Source organism: Carassius gibelio, chromosome A25 (assembly GCF_023724105.1).
Source record: "Carassius gibelio isolate Cgi1373 ecotype wild population from Czech Republic chromosome A25, carGib1.2-hapl.c, whole genome shotgun sequence".
Classification (NCBI taxonomy): Eukaryota; Metazoa; Chordata; class Actinopteri; order Cypriniformes; family Cyprinidae; genus Carassius; species Carassius gibelio.
The window spans coordinates 10,766,209-10,785,520 of NC_068395.1; the positions used below are offsets into that span (position 1 = coordinate 10,766,209).

The 19,312-nt window shown below is 39.1% G+C and overlaps 1 protein-coding gene and 1 long non-coding RNA gene across 7 annotated transcripts; one reads left to right on the forward strand and one right to left on the reverse strand.

Moving 5' to 3' along the window:
* Positions 1-309: 309 nt before the first annotated feature.
* On the reverse strand, positions 310-19,294 carry LOC127947284 (long-chain-fatty-acid--CoA ligase ACSBG1). Of its 6 annotated transcripts, none has more exons than XM_052544294.1 (16): positions 19,132-19,294; positions 7,843-7,995; positions 6,741-6,824; positions 6,113-6,168; positions 5,706-5,977; positions 5,488-5,576; positions 3,606-3,726; positions 3,437-3,517; positions 3,210-3,359; positions 2,945-3,121; positions 1,953-2,131; positions 1,627-1,857; positions 1,312-1,529; positions 1,081-1,220; positions 752-998; positions 310-618 (listed from the first exon to the last, which is right to left on the reverse strand). In XM_052544294.1, the coding sequence occupies exons 3-16, from the start codon at positions 6,800-6,802 to the stop codon at positions 542-544; spliced, it is 2,100 nt and encodes a 699-aa protein (XP_052400254.1). In that variant the 5' UTR covers positions 6,803-6,824; positions 7,843-7,995; positions 19,132-19,294; the 3' UTR covers positions 310-541. The 6 variants fall into 6 exon arrangements, with proteins under 6 accessions (XP_052400254.1, XP_052400253.1, XP_052400251.1 ...); XM_052544293.1 differs by lacking the exon at positions 19,132-19,294 and adding an exon at positions 16,779-17,218; XM_052544291.1 differs by lacking the exons at positions 7,843-7,995; positions 19,132-19,294 and adding exons at positions 13,526-13,678; positions 16,779-17,218.
* LOC127947295 (uncharacterized) lies at positions 9,217-11,753 on the forward strand. Its single transcript, XR_008151267.1, has 2 exons — positions 9,217-10,581; positions 10,726-11,753. It is a non-coding gene; the product is annotated as an uncharacterized LOC127947295 (long non-coding RNA).
* Positions 19,295-19,312: the final 18 nt, after the last annotated feature.

The following is a 19,312-nucleotide window of genomic DNA, read 5'->3' on the forward strand; positions in this document are numbered from 1 at the left end:
TTTCTTTAAAGTGTGGTTTTAATGTTAATATGCTTCACATTTTTATGCTTAAGCTTTTACATCAGGTATGAACTTTGCATTATGGTTAACAATTAATATAATTCAAACAGCTCTTGACCTTTGCTGTGTCAGTTGTGAAATGACTGTACCATCGAGATATGACTGTGGATGGAAATATATATATATATATATATGTATATGTATATGTGTGTATGTATGTCTATTTTATGGACAAAACAACTTTTTTTTTTACTGAACACTTTTTATATGATCATTATAATACTGCATAAACTAGATTAGATTACTATATACAGTAAGTATATGGACAAAGCCCAAGTTTTATTTTTAAGATCTGGTGAAAACATACAGGAATATTAAACGTATAACATCCAATTTACATTGAAGACAATTAACAGTATGTTTAGTGATAGTAATTTTAAATCGGCACTCAGATTCTTAGATTAAAAAGAAATTTCTACAATATGATTGGCCAAAAAAAGAAACTATCTTTAACAGAGTTACAGAAAAGTCTGGAGGTCACCTAGTCTTTGTAAAAACTCTCTATTTCACCGTGATATATCTGCAACACCACTGGGCGACGAAGTTTCATTGTAGGACCTGAAAAGTAACAAATTCTATTATCTTTGGCAACTTCTACTGTTCCAGGTTCTATAGAAATTATGATCCATCAGAAAATACATAATTGTTTTTTCCCATTGGACGTCTGTTGGGAAGTGTTCACAGCACTCACCTAATTCTCCTCCAACAATTGAGAAATCTTTCCCTAATATGGTCCATTTTTGAATGCGCTGGGCATTTGAGGTTGCTTTTGAATTGACCCGTGCAATGCCCTCTTCAATGGACTGATAAACTAGCTTGTCTTTTCCACCAAGGATGTCTGACACCTTTGTCGATTGGCTGCCAAGCCGCTGACAGAATTCCACAGCCTCCAAGCTAAGAATGTCAGTGGGCTCTGTAGTTTCTGGATTGGTTGTGCACTATCCAAGCGGAGGAAGAGTGGATTAACCTATATACTTTTGGAGGTGTTGAATCCAGATTTTATCTCAAAGCATTGTTTACCTTTAGCGTTAGCAGGATGGACAGAAATTTCCTCTTGTCTCCAATCAACATGGCATTGCTGATGATTGCCAACTCCTGTTTAACAGCATCCTCTATGGGAAGTGGGGGAATGTTCTCTCCTCCAGCTGTGATTATAAGCTCTGAATGGAAAGCGATTGAATGGAGATGCCACTTCCAATTATAGCATCAACGCTAATAAAAATGTGCATGATTCAAAATAACATCCTTCACCTTTTATTCTTCCAGTGATGTAAAGAAACCCATCTTCATCTACCCTTCCTAAGTCTCCGGACCGAAGCCATCCATCTTCATCCAAAGCCTCCTTTGTTTTGTCCTCCAGGTTGAGGAATCCCATGAAGACATTGCGGCCCCAGAAACACACCTCTCCAATGCCATCACCATCTACATTTACTAGTTTGTATTGGCAGCCTGGAACCACCTTACCACAGCTAGAAGAGTTTAAGGAATTGTTACACATTCAACTTGTTGATTATTGGCCTTCGGATTGAAGGTAATCTGCTTGTAAATTGAGATAAGAGGGCTTGCCTTGAAAACTGGTATGCTTTCGGCCCAGACATAAAGTGGGGTCCTGAGCTTTCACTCATCCCGTAGGCTTCATAAAGCCGAATGTTGAGGCCGAGGAAGAACTGAAGAGTTTCGCTTCCAATGGGTGCTGCGCCTGAGAAGAACTTAACACAATTGGAGAAGCCCAGCTCGGCACGAAGCTTCTGCAAGACCAGGCTGTCCGCAAGAGTAAAGAGGAATGACTTCTCATCCCTGATTTGATGACAATGGTTATAAAAACAAGAAAAGTTTAAATAACATGAACGTAACATAACAGGCAATGATATACTGTAAAATGATTGACATACTTGGTAAGCCTTTGATTAGCCTCCAGACTAACAGACATGGCCCATGTCACTAGTTTCCTTTTCATGTATCCACACCGTGAAATGCCTTCCTTGATTTTCTCCATAATTTTCTCCCAAACACGTGGAACGCCCATGTGGGCTGTAGGGGTTGCCTCTCGAAGAGTGTCTACTAAACTCCCCTAAAAGAGAACATTACATTTTACATTTTAGATAGTTCTTATCACACTGATGTTCAAGTGCTAATTTTTCTAATTTATTTGCTGTTAGTTATTTGATACTATAAAAACAGTGCTTGTGTCTATGATTGGGTCTCTGTGCGTTTGGGCTAGGGGACTCTGGCTCGAAATGAATTATTACTCCACAGACTTGGGCTCTAAATTATGTTTTTGCCATTAGATGACAGTGGCCATACTTTTTGGACTTTTTGGCTTCACTTTTCTATAGTAGAAGAGGAACTGGAGATGCGTTATCCATCTTATTTTTAGTCTATACGAGTATTTGGATCTCAAACAACTTCAGGGCTCTTTTTTGAGTCGATCTACTTAGGTCCTGGCCTGGTTTTGATGAAAACACTAATATATGATGATAACACCAGTTACAGCATCTAAAGCAGGGTTTTCGGTTGCACTTTATTTTACAGTACGTGTACTAACATACTTATAGTGTACTTACAGTGTATTTATCTAAGAAAGTTCTGGGAACACAAGGTAACTACATGGGGTAGGGTTAGGTTTAGGGGTAGGTTCAGGGTTAGTACCTAGTTATTACATAGTTTTTGTAATTACTATAATAAGTACACAGTATGCACATGAGGAACAGGACTGTAAAATAAAGTGCTACAGGGTTTTCATTGTCCAGTAGAGTGTGCAAGATTAGTAGAAACATTAAGGCAGGCAAAATGGATCTAAACTCTATGGGAAGGTGGCCCTCCAGAAGCAGGACTGTGTGCCCTGACCTAAAGCTAAAAAAAAGTCCTGTTCTTGAACATTTACCTTTAGAGCATCTGGCTGAGCAAAAGTAACTTGCTCCCCCCATTGGATCCCTGTCCAGAGATCATAGATCTGAGCGGCAATATGGCTGAGTGGAAGGTAGCTGACCAGAGACTCTTGACTGATTTCAGCTGGCTGCATATCTCCAGCCCTGCTTGCATGGTGGGCTGTCCATGTGATCTGTAAGAGTCCAGAATGCAAAATTGTCAATAACCTGCAACACAACATTGCTGCTAGATCATGAATGTAATTTTCCATAGCAGCTTACGTTGTCATGACTTAGCATTACTCCTTTTGGCGATCCAGTTGTTCCAGAGGTGTAAATAAGTACACAGCATTGATTGGCTTTCTGGCTACAAATGACTTCATCTAGTTCTTGATCAGAGACTTCCAGTCCTAGTCCCATGAACTCTTCCCACTGTTCAGAGTCAAATATTTATGGTAAGTCTTTGGGTAACTTTGACTTACGTGGATCTCTATATATCATACACTCACTGAATAGAGATTGGGCAACTTCTCCTTCAAAGATCCAGAATACTGTACTATGGCTTTCAAGTGTGGAAGCTCATTCTTTATCTAACAAGACAAACAGGAGTATTAATCAGCTTGTTCACTCTTTATAAATGAGGTCCATGTTTAGAAAATAAAGTAGATCCAATATTACCTCTAAAATCTTATCCAGCTGCTTTTGATTTTCCACAACAATTACGTTGGCTCTTGAATCATTGGCAACATAGAAGCAGGCATCCGGTGAGTTTGTGGTATAGATACCTGCCACTATACCCCTAGCACAAACAAAAAATATAGATGTGAGGGCAGTGATCCTAGACATAATCCTCCATTTCCACTTTAATAAGTTCATTTAAGGTTATATTTGATGTTAATGGCATCTGCAACATCTTGGCCAATGTGTAAACAAGCTTTTTACACTTGAGATTGTTAACCCAGGGGTATTTTTAGCAATCGTGGGATATTTTGTTCCATGTTTTACAACAAACTACACTGAATTTAATTGTTACAATATGCCCCCTCCTAAAAAGGTGCAACACCGCGCCGACAATTCACTGATGGGAGGAGGTTTAGGTTGATGATGATTGGTGACTGTGAGTACTGAACAGAGATCCAGAGGTGGTAATGGAAGAAACGAGAGAGGTGCTGGTGGTGGTAGGAGCCAAGGAGATGCCTGGTGGCACCCCATTGCAGGAGGGAGGAGCTATGCTGGAGGTAAGGCTGACAACACCAGGGACTGACAGAGACGAAGCCAATGGAAGACAAGGCCCAGGAGGAGACCGAGTGAAGTCCCAGGGTGACCCTGAGGGTCATGGCAGAGACAGTGACTCTGGGGACTGAGGCAGAGGCGAGGACATGGAAGACCGTGGTGAAGCCAGAGTGACTGAGGACTAAAGTAGAGCTATAAGGGAAGGAGGAGCCAGAGAGTCTCCAGAAATTTAGGAGATTCAAGAAGTCAGTGCTGGAAGGAAACAGTGGAAAGACAGATGGCACAGGTCAATACAATTATTCAAAATATTTTCAGAGGCCAATTGTAGCTAACCCTAAGTGTGGGAGGGGCTTTATTCCATCCCCTTGTACTCTATCTGCGATGGGCTCAGGTAGATGCTCCGTGCAATGGGGTTGTGACTGGCTGGGCACTGGGTTGGGAGTGGGGCTGGCGTCTTCATCTGCGAGGCAGACGGTTAAGCCGGACCCTCCCCGGACTACTGTGCTCATGTGGCAGTGTTCAGTCCTGCGTGCAGAAACGAGCACAGACGGTCTTCTGGAAACATGGTCTGATGGGAGAGACATGCTTTTCGAGGGAGAGATTCCCCTGATCAAGGCAGGGCAGGTGGACTGCGGCAAAGTTGATCCATTGACCAAAACAAACAAAAAACACTGACAAACTGAAAAAATAAAACAATGTAAAAGGCACACTGTTACTTCTTTTCTTTTTGGGACTGGTCATCTGTCACAGCTACACTGCACACAAATCCACAAAGACGAAGAAGGAGGTTTACAAAGTCTTTACTCCAATGCAAGGGTAGCATTAACGTAGATGAGACCATTTTGAACACTCGAACGGAAAATGTAAACGTCTATTGTTAACCATACTTGTAGGTTGGGATTCAGTGGAGCCAGCTGGTTCAAATATACTGGGTACTGAGCCATCTTTTTTAACAGCAAGAGTTTTGTGAATCCTGTGCTGAACTCTCCAAGTTTAGAGAAGCAGTCATAAGTAAAATGATGGGAACATAAAAAAGCAAAAGCTTGGCTTCATCCAACATGTGTTAATCAGAATACATTTGGTGTTGTGTGCATGATCCAAAAGACAAAAGGTGATGCACAGCACGTTTTGTTTTATCCTTCAAATGCTCCATTTGACCATTCTGTTATGTGAACTTGGACAGAGAAACCAACCCTTAATACAAAAAAGAAGAAGATGCACCTCGATTATGCAGTACAATTAAAATTTAGCAATGCCAAAAATGACAAGTGTGAAATTTTCAGCTTAAAATAAAAATTTTAAAAAAACTACAGGTTTTTTTTCTCACCCTGCAAAGACAGTTCCAACAGCAGCAATAAACCACTCAGCTGAATTGAATCCCAGGATGGCTACACTGTGGAACCGCTCCAGACCAAGCTAGGTGAACGTTCAAATATTGCATTATATCCGATTCATAACTTACGTGAGAATGAGCTGTGCGAATAAATATTGTAACATGAACATGTTATGTATAAATTAGTGTTTAAAAAACTGCTCTGAGATCACCTTTAGAAAGCCTTTGGCAGCCATTCGGCTGAGGTGATAATATTCCAAAAAGGTCACTTTTTCCCACTTGTTTCCTTTTTTGCTTGCCAAAGCGGTCAGCTTCCCGTACTTCTGAACTGAGTTGGTAAACATCTGATGCACGGTGATGGGCTGTTCTGGACAAAGTTCATCCATTCTCAGCTGAACTGATCCGCTGGCCTCTGTAGTCCACAGAGATTGGGCTGGGGCCAATTCTGCACCTGCCAGAACCTCCTCAATGCTCTTTTTCTCTGCTGCGTTGAATAGATAATGACTAAGGTCAATGACTAAAAATCTGATGATGTGAACAACAGGATTAGAAAGTCAGAACATAATCCTGATCTCCAAACTCGCAATATGCTAAACAAAATAATAGTTACTCTACTTACACAATCCATCTCCAACATCCTGCTGCATAAGGTCTGTCACGGGTGAACAGGCCAAGCTGAAACACAGATTGCTGGTCTGTTAGATAGCAGTGGACACCAGCTCTCCCTGCAGTCAGACCCAGCTCTTGCTGCTATACATATGAATTACATACTGTAACCTCTCAACATCATTGCCAACTTTGCTGACAAACGGGAGCGCACAAAATGTGTGAATTTAATTCTTATCATTTGTGGAAACTTCTATTTTCTATTTCACTTCAGTACTTGACACAACAGTCACAAGTGATAGACACATTAGGTTGCTTTAAACTAGGCATCCCAACAAAATGACAGACTTAATGCTCTTTTTATAACAAGAGTGCCAGAACTGGCAGATGGGCTGATTTCATTTCCGCTGCTCATTTTGATCCTGTGTTTGGTGAAAAGCACAAAGTAATGTTCTGCCAAACTCTTTGGAAAAACAAGACATTTGGTTGTCAATGTTAAAGGAGTATTCAATCATTTTGCCATGAAGCACCATAAACACATGGTGAACACATGGCAGAATGAAGACATGATGAAGATATCACAGCGCAAGTTAATTCAAGAAATTATATTACACAAACACATCCACAACACATCCACATACCTTTGTCCGAGCTGGTTATCGGTTGGATCAGTTTGCTGGTGTATTTGAGTGCCGGTACTCATGCTGACTGCAGGACTGCAGGTTCTTGGCATAATGAGGACAGAACGAATCAATGAATAGCTGAAAAACTTCAGTTATGTGCTCATTTTTTAGATGCTCTGAGCGTGTCAAGCATCTGGGAAATGTTAATAGAAGTTCTTAGGAAAAGTTGGCAAAAAGGTTTTTTCAGCGTGAAATATCTTTGCATTTTATTGAGTCTGCTGGCTTTCATGTGTTAATTTGTTACAGTCCTTAGAATTAGTGTAAAACAACCCACTCAGCAGAGTTTATTTGATGTTATTCTGACTTATTTTCAATAAAATAAATTTCTTTGTAATGGGATTTTTTTTCTATTTTAGTTTTATCACCAAAGAGGAAGATTGTTATTATTATTTTCATTCACAGAACTTTTTTTTTTTTTGTGTGTGTGTGTTCCAAACTCTAAAGTCTCTTAAATCATACCCAGAGACCTAATGACCTGGTCATGAGGGTTTAGGTCCTCTATTATATTAAGATTTATGTGTTTTTATGAATGTTGTTTGCACCACATGACTTAGATTTAGTGGACCATTGTTTTCCAAGTATTAGAATAACAAGAAATAAAAATAAAAAAAGATATGCCAAACTAATATATATATATATATATATATATATATATATATATATATATATATATATATATATATATATATATATATATATATATATATATATTCAATGATATCAGTTCAGTTTGACATTTTTACTTTATCTGCACCAAACATCAAATTATAAGTTGAATTGCACTTTTTACTATTTTATAAAGAAATGAATAGATCCGAAAAACAAGAGTCATGTTATTAATCTACAAGTTAACATGACATGATGACATATTGAGCACGTTAATCGACCAAAAGACCTCAATTCAAACCTCATTAAATCTGTATTGAAGTTCAGACCATAAAAGTTGTAGGCTACTTCAAGCAAAGTGCATGATATAGTATTAATTAATAATATTCATAACAATACGCATAAGAAAGAGCAATACAACACTGTTCTCTCTCTTAGAAGGAAAAAGTCTTACCTGTATTAAGTGGTCCACAAGCTGCACGAGCAGGTGTTGAACTTCAAGACCCTCGTCACCGCTGGCAGAAGACTGGACGCTCTTGGGGTTTTAATAGAGTACAGGTCCACATCCACGTCATCACACAGTCTGTCCTCTGCGCTCTGAAGTAACCTGTTAGTAGAGAGAAACCGCTGCAAATGATTCAGTGGGTGAGTGTGCTGTCTGTCCGAACTCATGTGACCTATTCATGCAAAAGAACCCTCTCAAAAGAGTGAATAATTCACAAATCAGACATCACCGGTTCAGATTCACAGGATATTTCTGCTGAAATATTGTGGGGTATAGGCTACTGTAATATCCCATACCAGAAGAGGATTCATAATGACAGAAATCAGCAGGAGATATTAAAATTAAAGTCAAAACCGCACTTAAAAAAATTAATAATTAAATAAATTATGACTACTCTCTTTTTAAATATTAAGAGGCCATCTATGTATTTCTGTCTTTTATTTTATTATCTGTACACGAATCGAAGCAATTTTCACTCAGGCCTAGGCTACATCTTAAGAGTTAATGTCCTCTAAATCTTTCTGAATGGCTGATTGTGTCCCTCTGGTGGCCAAAACGAGGAATAGCTACTGGATTCAAATCTGAAAACAAAACGAAAACATAAATTCATAAATAAAATCTGTAATCTCTGTATTTGTTTCAAGCCCCTGTAATTAAATATATGAACAATGGAAGATAAATAGTTCAATAATTTAAAAATAACTGGAAATCAATGAATTTGCTGTCTGCCAACTAGTCTGAAGAATATTAAAAAGTAATTAGTTATGTAAATACTTTTACCAGGATCTAATGAGTTCCACAGTTTCTGAGAAGTAATGTAGAAATTTGAGTAATTTAACCAACATTAATCATGCTTAATTTACAACTGGCTCTCAATTTAAGTAATTGTTATTAATGTTATTTAGAAATGTTCTGTTTTAATATAAGTTCATATAATGCTTATTTGTGTAGCCTTATAATCTCCCGGATGTGACGTCATGCCCTTTGTGTTATTAATGTACATATTTTGAACCGTGAGTTATTTTAGTTAATTTAACATCTTACATCACAATATTTAAGCAACTGGCATAAAAGTGATTGTGCTTACAAATTATTGCGGTATTGTAATTTATTATCTGTGTCTTCTTGACTGATTGTTATTATAATGTGTTACCACCTCAACAGATTTGATCAGGGAAATCGTTCTTCTTCACACTGTATGAACATGACAAGAGGTTTTAGGCAAGGCACACTTTATTAGACATTTCAACCAATAAATTCAGCATTGTGATGATACTTATGCCAGACCAATTCCAGTCTCATTATTTGGTTTATTTCTGATATTTTATTTTGTGTGTCCACACCTGCTGTGCACAGTAGACAATAGTCCCAAACCTTAAACAGTTAGATCTGTCTAGCAACAACGTTTGCACAAGATATATTAATTTTGGTTGGTGTTTGTTTTTAATATATCAAATTTCATGACAGCTGATTGGAGTTGGTTTTAAAGGTCTCCTCCTCTATAGAGGGTAAATCTGTAGTCTGAGATTTATTTCACTTCGGTGGAAGGAAGAGCTCTGGATCACATGCAGCAGACTATAGAAGATTTGATCAGATTTTCAAAATGAGAAAACTATACAGGACAACATCAACCTTAGTTTGAATGCAGTAAAAATAGCAAGGTCTGTAAATAAAGAAAAGAAGTGTTTAAGATCATTCCAAATTTGCCCACTCTTTTTAAGTCTTTTGTGGTTTTTGTATAAGATTTATTTGAGTTAAAAAAATAAACAAATCGGTGCATGGTTGTTGTTTTGTGATTTATTTAATAGAGTAAGTCTGTGTGAATAATTGTGTGTGTTTGTGTAAAACAAACAGCCAGCAGAAGGACCAGGAAAACTTAAGCTCAATGAAAATTCAGTTTTGTATGGAAATGCAGATGTAACTTGGTCTGTCGCATATTCAGCAGTTTGCAGTAACATGAAGACTTCAGAACAGAAATAACTCAAAGTCCTGTTGTGTTTACCGCATTGATGCCAAGCTTGAATGGCTACTTCACTGAGCAAGGATAAAATGTTTCACAGACGAATCCTCTGGAAGGAAAACTTTTTTTCACACACGGGCTGCTCCTTGAGAGGAACGACAATATGTTTTTGAACGCTGCGCCCGAAAGATGCCCCGTCTCTCGCTGATCTATCAACTGACAAAATGATTTCGGACACGCCTCTGAGACTGCTTTACTCTCACGGATTCGGAGTCGCACACACAGGACTGTTGTATCACAGGCAGCGCGACGGAAAGACTTCATCAACTGCTGGAAAAGATGAACAAATGTGGCGGAGCATTAGAGGGAGAGCGTCTCAAACAGGCTTTAACACTTTAACTCTTCTGAGGCAGCGCAACGCAGAATGAACAACAAAACAGAGAGCGTTAACCAAGCGAATCATGAATTAACAGGTGTATCTCCAATTGAAAAAAAGTTCAAAAACTTACATTTATAGCCTACACAAACTGACGGCAAACATCAGCCTATCTATTTCTTATCATTAGATTCGGACGTGCCTCAATGCCTTATAGGCAGCATTTCAGGTTTTCCAACGAAGCCGTGTTGCTTTCCAGAAGCGTCCCAGACAAGGAGAGCGGTGTGTGGATGGATGGGCACCGTCCATGCTAAAGGAGAAGCCTCCGAAATTTGACGGTTTTGCCCTGCGTGTAAGTCGTCGTGTCACGTAGTATATTTTTTTAATTTTCAATGTATCATCTTATTTTTCTCTAAATATGCAATACCTCCATAAAAAAACCACACACAAATGCAAATATGTTTAATGTTTAAATAATCATTTGTGGGCTACACAGTGATGTAGATCGTTCGGTTATGTCTTCTGGCGTGGACGGAGCAAAGTGTGGGAGTCAGTGTGGACCTCATCAAAAGTATAAGTCTGGTTCGATCAGCTGGGCATTTAGGCTACACAAGACTGGACATCAATACCCTGCTTTAAATTTAATTGCGATTAAAAACTTATTATCATTCGGCGGCATTGCAAATTAAGCTGTTCATGAAACATAGCCTACAACAATATTCACAATATCAAAAATTAATCGCTCTCCTATGCAACAGAGCCTTCCAGCATGCCGCAATTTTACCGCCCGCAAAACATAGGCTTGTCCCGCAACGCATAATAAAGCACTTTGATCGCCTATTTAACCAAAGTGACAGCAGCTGGATTTCTATAACTTACCTACCGAGAAGAGAGAGGATCATCAAACGTCAGCTTTTTCTCCAATGCCTGAAGAAACAATATTTTACACCATGCCCAACTGCAATGGCAATATTACAATAAACAACTACGTGATAAATGTGATGAATGATGAGCGTGCTCAAGTACAGTGCAACGTCTTCAACTGGGTTCCTGCTCAGAACAGCCTCAGCGCTATCTTCAGCGGGCTTCAGCGTGTTTGGGAACAGCTCCGGAGACGCTGGATGTCCTGATGTGATGGAACAGCAACAGTGAACCATTGACACTTTTGGTAGACGACAAGATTAGAGCTATTTCACCAGCATCTCATCCAGCATACAAGATAAAAAATGAACGGAACAAAGACGTGGCAGCACAGACATTTTCTTCCAATATCCACCCTGATTCTGATGACGGAACCAGACACCGAAGTCTGCACGTTTGACCTGACAGACAATCTACATACCTGAGGAACCACAGACCCACATATTTCATAACTTCTGTTCTGGACTTTCATAACTTCTTCCTGGACACTGCTCTCATGTAAAGCAACATTTGTTAATTCCACTATCTATTAACTGTCCAGCGCTGAGATGATTTATTGCCAATCATGTGTCATTCTTTAATAAAAGATCTTTAAAGCATGCATTTGTTGTTAGATTTTTTTAGTTCAGTGTATCTTCCTCCTACTTATGTATTTAAGTATGTAGCCTAATACCTAAGTGAATGAATGTTATTATAGCCAGGGGCGGGGTGAAGGGTGGTGACGATTATAGGGGCCCACGGCCAAGAGGGGGCACCCGGCGTTCTCAACGTCTGGCTGAGGCCAGTCTAAAAAGACGCTCAGGGGTGCGTTTCCCGTACAACGAGGGCTGTGGCATCGTTAGCCAACTGATCGAAAGTTCCGTCGTTACCAACGTAGTTCAACGGTGTTTCCCGAAACCATAGCTCAAGCGAACACTCGCAGCCTGCATCGCAAACTTGTGTCACAGGAGCGACAGCTCTTCACCTGTGGTTAGAAGCACAGTTCGTCGTTAGATTGCTGTGTCGACGTCATTGCGCCGCACCTGGGCTGTGTTCTATTAAGAGTTATCGACCCTATGTCCTATTCTACTTGAGAAGATTTCACCATCCACTTTGAGTGATTTAAAAGACTTAATGTTGTGGTTTAAGTGTATTACCTAATTCGCCTTTTTATTATTATTATTATTACAAATTCAGTTTTAAACTATATAGCAACGTGGACCTCGCAATTATTCTCCCTTATGTGCCCTCTGAAAGCATTAATTATGCCGATTAGTACGGAGCCCTAAAGGGTCATTCTGCTGGAACAAATTCAGAGTGGAAAAATTTCGGGTGAGAGGAAAAATAGTTTTTTTTTGTTTGTTGATTTTTTGCGTTCTCTCGCAGAACGTTTTGCGTTCCCTCGTGAAACTTTGCCTTCTCTCACAAAACGTTTGCTTCTCTGGCAAAACAGCTGAGATTAGACAAACACTTCCTGTTTAGCTTGTAGTGGTTCATACAGCCCCATAAGTCCACAATGGAGCGGCTCATAGAGTTTTGTGTTGAACTCGGAAAAATAGTCAGTGCGTGCTTATTAAGGCACGGTTTTGGGAAATAATAAAACGCTTCATTTAAAAAAACTGTGTGACGAGAGCCGAGGAACTGAGCGAGGCCGGTGGAGCACCTGCGCCATTCACCGGTATCGAGTCCCGCAGGAGCTTCGGAGGAGGGACTGATGACAGTGTTGGACGAGAGAGGACCAGGCTCGGATGCCCTTATGTTGATAACACTGAAAAGCTCTGAAGACCTTATACCTGAGTTTATATATCGAGCATATCAATAGAATGCCCTATGTATTGCATACTTCCCTATATTAATGATTGAATCCAAAAACGTGTATGCTGCCAAAATCATACCACTCTAAACATTTGTGGTTTTTTGCAGGTATTCAGGATGAGATGTGTCTCCAGAATGAGTTTATTTTGTCCCCTGATCCAGTAATAATAAAAAAAAAAAAAAAAAAAAAAAAAAGAAATGTAAAAAAGATATGCCAAACTAATATATAGGCTATAATGATATCAGTTCAGTTTGACATTTTTACTTTATCTGCACCAAATATCAAATTATAAGTTGAATTGCACTTTTTACTATTTTATAAAGAAATGAATAGATCCGAAAATAAGAGTCATGTTATTAATCTACAAGTTAACATGACATGATGACATATTGAGCACGTTAATCGACCAAAAGACCTCAATTCAAACCTCATTAAATCTGTATTGAAGTTCAGACCATAAAAGTTGTAGGCTACTTCAAGCAAAGTGCATGATATAGTATTAATTAATAATATTCATAACAATACGCATAAGAAAGAGCAATACAACACTGTTCTCTCTCTTAGAAGGAAAAAGTCTTACCTGTATTAAGTGGTCCACAAGCTGCACGAGCAGGTGTTGAACTTCAAGACCCTCGTCACCGCTGGCAGAAGACTGGACGCTCTTGGGGTTTTAATAGAGTACAGGTCCACATCCACGTCATCACACAGTCTGTCCTCTGCGCTCTGAAGTAACCTGTTAGTAGAGAGAAACCGCTACAAATGATTCAGTGGGTGAGTGTGCTGTCTGTCCGAACTCATGTGACCTATTCATGCAAAAGAACCCTCTCAAAAGAGTGAATAATTCACAAATCAGACATCACCGGTTCAGATTCACAGGATATTTCTGCTGAAATATTGTGGGGTATAGGCTACTGTAATATCCCATGCCAGAAGAGGATTCATAATGACAGAAATCAGCAGGAGATATTAAAATTAAAGTCAAAACCGCACTTAAAAAAATTAATATTTAAATCAATTATGACTACTCTCTTTTTAAATATTAAGAGGCCATCTATGTATTTCTGTCTTTTATTTTATTTTCTGTACACGAATCGAAGCAATTTTCACTCAGGCCTACATCTTAAGAGTTAATGTCCTCTAAATCTTTCTGAATGGCTGATTGTGTCCCTCTGGTGGCCAAAACGAGGAATAGCTACTGGATTCAAATCTGAAAACAAAACGAAAACATAAATTCATAAATAAAATCTGTAATCTCTGTATTTGTTTTAAGCCCCTGTAATTTAATATATGAACAATGGAAGAAAAATAGTTAAATAATTTAAAAATAACTGGAAATCAATGAATTTGCTGTCTGCCAACTAGTCTGAAGAATATTAAAAAGTAATTATGTAAATACTTTTACCAGGATCTAATGAGTTCCACAGTTTCTGAGAAGTAATGTAGAAATTTGAGTAATTTAACCAACATTAATCATGCTTAATTTACAACTGGCTCTCAATTTAAGTAATTGTTATTAATGTTATTTAGAAATGTTCTGTTTAAATATAAGTTCATATAATGCTTATTTGTGTAGCCTTATAATCTCCCGGATGTGACGTCATGCCCTTTGTGTTATTAATGTACAAATTTTGAACCGTGAGTTATTTTAGTTAATTTAACATCTTACATCACAATATTTAAGCAACTGGCATAAAAGTGATTGTGCTTACAAATTATTGCGGTATTGTAATTTATTATCTGTGTCTACTTGACTGATTGTTATTATAATGTGTTACCACCTCAACAGATTTGATCAGGGAAATCGTTCTTCTTCACACTGTATGAACATGACAAGAGGTTTTAGGCAAGGCACACTTTATTAGACATTTCAACCAATAAATTCAGCATTGTGATGATACTTATGCCAGACCAATACCAGTCTCATTATTTGGTTTATTTCTGATATTTTATTTTGTGTGTCCACACCTGCTGTGCACAGTAGACAATAGTCCCAAACCTTAAACAGTTAGATCTGTCTAGCAACAACGTTTGCACAAGATATATTAATTTTGGTTGGTGTTTGTTTTTAATATATCAAATTTCATGACAGCTGATTGGAGTTGGTTTTAAAGGTCTCCTCCTCTATAGAGGGTAAATCTGTAGTCTGAGATTTATTTCACTTCGGTGGAAGGAAGAGCTCTGGATCACATGCAGCAGACTATAGAAGATTTGATCAGATTTTCAAAATGAGAAAACTACAGGACAACATCAACCTTAGTTTGAATGCAGTAAAAATAGCAAGGTCTGTAAATAAAGAAAAGAAGAAGTGTTTAAGATCATTCCAAATTTGCCCACTCTTTTTAAGTCTTTTGTGGTTTTTGTATAAGATTTATTTGAGTTAAAAAAATAAACAAATCGGTGCATGGTTGTTGTTTTGTGATTTATTTAATAGAGTAAGTCTGGGTGAATAATTGTGTGTGTTTGTGTAAAACAAACAGCCAGCAGAAGGACCAGGAAAACTTAAGCTCAATGAAAATTCAGTTCTGTATGGAAATGCAGATGTAACTTGGTCTGTCGCATATTCAGCAGTTTGCAGTAACATGAAGACTTCAGAACAGAAATAACTCAAAGTCCTGTTGTGTTTACCGCATTGATGCCAGAATGGCTACTTCACTGAGCAAGGATAAAATGTTTCTCAGACGAATCCTCTGGATGGTAAACTTTTTTTCACACACGGGCTGCTCCTTGAGAGGAACGACAATATGTTTTTGAACGCTGCGTCCGAAAGATGCCCCGTCTCTCGCTGATCTATCAACTGACAAAATGATTTCGGACACGCCTCTGAGACTGCTTTACTCTCACGGATTCGGAGTCGCACACACAGGACTGTTGTATCACAGGCAGCGCGACGGAAAGACTTCATCAACTGCTGGAAAAGATGAACAAATGTGGCGGAGCATTAGAGGGAGAGCGTCTCAAACAGGCTTTAACACTTTAACTCTTCTGAGGCAGCGCAACGCAGAATGAACAACAAAACAGAGAGCGTTAACCAAGCGAATCATGAATTAACAGGTGTATCTCCAATTGAAAAAAAGTTCAAAAACTTACATTTATAGCCTACACAAACTGACGGCAAACATCAGCCTATCTATTTCTTATCATTAGATTCGGACGTGCCTCAATGCCTTATAGGCAGCATTTCAGGTTTTCCAACGAAGCCGTGTTGCTTTCCAGAAGCGTCCCAGACAAGGAGAGCGGTGTGTGGATGGATGGGCACCGTCCATGCTAAAGGAGAAGCCTCCGAAATTTGACGGTTTTGCCCTGCGTGTAAGTCGTCGTGTCACGTAGTATATTTTTTTAATTTTCAATGTATCATCTTATTTTTCTCTGAATATGCAATACCTCCATAAAAAAACCACACACAAATGCAAATATGTTTAATGTTTAAATAATCATTTGTGGGCTACACAGTGATGTAGATCGTTCGGTTATGTCTTCTGGCGTGGACGGAGCAAAGTGTGGGAGTCAGTGTGGACCTCATCAAAAGTATAAGTCTGGTTCGATCAGCTGGGCATTTAGGCTACACAAGACTGGACATCAATACCCTGCTTTAAATTTAATTGCGATTAAAAACTTATTATCATTCGGCGGCATTGCAAATTAAGCTGTTCATGAAACATAGCCTACAACAATATTCACAATATCAAAAATTAATCGCTCTCCTATGCAACAGAGCCTTCCAGCATGCCGCAATTTTACCGCCCGCAAAACATAGGCTTGTCCCGCAACGCATAATAAAGCACTTTGATCGCCTATTTAACCAAAGTGACAGCAGCTGGATTTCTATAACTTACCTACCGAGAAGAGAGAGGATCATCAAACGTCAGCTTTTTCTCCAATGCCTGAAGAAACAATATTTTACACCATGCCCAACTGCAATGGCAATATTACAATAAACAACTACGTGATAAATGTGATGAATGATGAGCGTGCTCAAGTACAGTGCAACGTCTTCAACTGGGTTCCTGCTCAGAACAGCCTCAGCGCTATCTTCAGCGGGCTTCAGCGTGTTTGGGAACAGCTCCGGAGACGCTGGATGTCCTGATGTGATGGAACAGCAACAGTGAACCATTGACACTTTTGGTAGACGACAAGATTAGAGCTATTTCACCAGCATCTCATCCAGCATACAAGATAAAAAATGAACGGAACAAAGACGTGGCAGCACAGACATTTTCTTCCAATATCCACCCTGATTCTGATGACGGAACCAGACACCGAAGTCTGCACGTTTGACCTGACAGACAATCTACATACCTGAGGAACCACAGACCCACAGATTTCATAACTTCTGTTCTGGACTTTCATAACTTCTTCCTGGACACTGCTCTCATGTAAAGCAACATTTGTTAATTCCACTATCTATTAACTGTCCAGCGCTGAGATGATTTATTGCCAATCATGTGTCATTCTTTAATAAAAGATCTTTAAAGCATGCATTTGTTGTTAGATTTTTTTAGTTCAGTGTATCTTCCTCCTACTTATGTATTTAAGTATGTAGCCTAATACCTAAGTGAATGAATGTTATTATAGCCAGGGGCGGGGTGAAGGGTGGTGACGATTATAGGGGCCCACGGCCAAGAGGGGGCACCCGGCGTTCTCAACCGTCTGGCTGAGGCCAGTCTAAAAAGACGCTCAGGGGTGCGTTTCCCGTACAACGAGGGCTGTGGCATCGTTAGCCAACTGATCGAAAGTTCCGTCGTTACCAACGTAGTTCAACGGTGTTTCCCGAAACCATAGCTCAAGCGAACACTCGCACCCTGCATCGCAAACTTGTGTCACAGGAGCGACAGCTCTTCACCTGTGGTTAGAAGCACAGTTCGTCGTTAGATTGCTGTGTCGACGTCATTGCGCCGCACCTGGGCTGTGTTCTATTAAGAGTTATCGACCCTATGTCCTATTCTACTTGAGAAGATTTCACCATCCACTTTGAGTGATTTAAAAGACTTAATGTTGTGGTTTAAGTGTATTACCTAATTCGCCTTTTTATTATTATTACAAATTCAGTTTTAAACTATAGTATAGCAACGTGGACCTCGCAATTATTCTCCCTTATGTGCCCTCTGAAAGCATTAATTATGCCGATTAGTAAAGGGTCATTCTGCTGGCAAAAATTCAAAGTGAAAAAATTTCGGGTGGGATGAAAAATAGTTTTTTGTTTGTTGATTTTTTGCGTTCTCTCACAAAACTTTTGCGTTCTCTCTGGCAAAACCAGCTGAGTTCAGACAATCACTTCCTGTTTAGCTTGTAGTGGTTCATACAGCCCCATAAGTCCACAATGGAGCGGTTCATAGAGTTTTGTGTTGAACTCGGAAAAATAGTCAGTGCATGCTTATTAAGGCACGGTTTTGGGAAATAATAAAACGCTTCATTTAAAAAAACCGTGTGACGAGAGCCGAGGAACTGAGCGAGGCCGGTGGAGCACCTGCGCCATTCACCGGTATCGAGTCCCGCAGGAGCTTCGGAGGAGGGACTGATGACAGTGTTGGACGAGAGAGGACCAGGCTCGGATGCCCTTATGTTGATAACACTGAAAAGCTCTGAAGACCTTATACCTGAGCTTATATATCGAGCATATCAATAGAATGCCCTATGTATTGCATACTTCCCTATATTTATCATTGAATCTAAAAACGTCTATGCTGCCAAAATCATACCACTCTAAACATTTGTGGTTTTTTGCAGGTATTCAGGATGAGATGTGTCTCCAGAATGAGTTTATTTTGTCCCCTGATACAGTAATAAAAATAATAATAAATAAAAAAAGATATGCCAAACTAATATAGGCTTTAGGCTATATAATGATATTAGTTCAGTTTGACATTTTTACTTTATCTGCACCAAATATCAAATTATAAGTTGAATTGCACTTTTTACTATGTTATTAAGAAATGAATAGATCCGAAAATAAGAGTCATGTTATTAATCTACAAGTTAACATGACATGATGACATATTGAGCACGTTAATCGACCAAAAGACCTCAATGACAAACCTCATTAAATCTGTATTGAAGTTCAGATCATAAAAGTTGTAGGCTACTTCAAGCAAAGTGCATGATATAGTGTTAATTAATAATATTCATAACAATACGCATAAGAAAGAGCAATACAACACTGTTCTGTCTCTTAGAAGGAAAAAGTCTTACCTGTATTAAGTGGTCCACAAGCTGCACGAGCAGGTGTTGAACTTCAAGACCCTCGTCACCGCTGGCAGAAGACTGGACGCTCTTGGGGTTTTAATAGAGTACAGGTCCACATCCACGTCATCACACAGTCTGTCCTCTGCGCTCTGAAGTAACCTGTTAGTAGAGAGAAACCGCTGCAAAT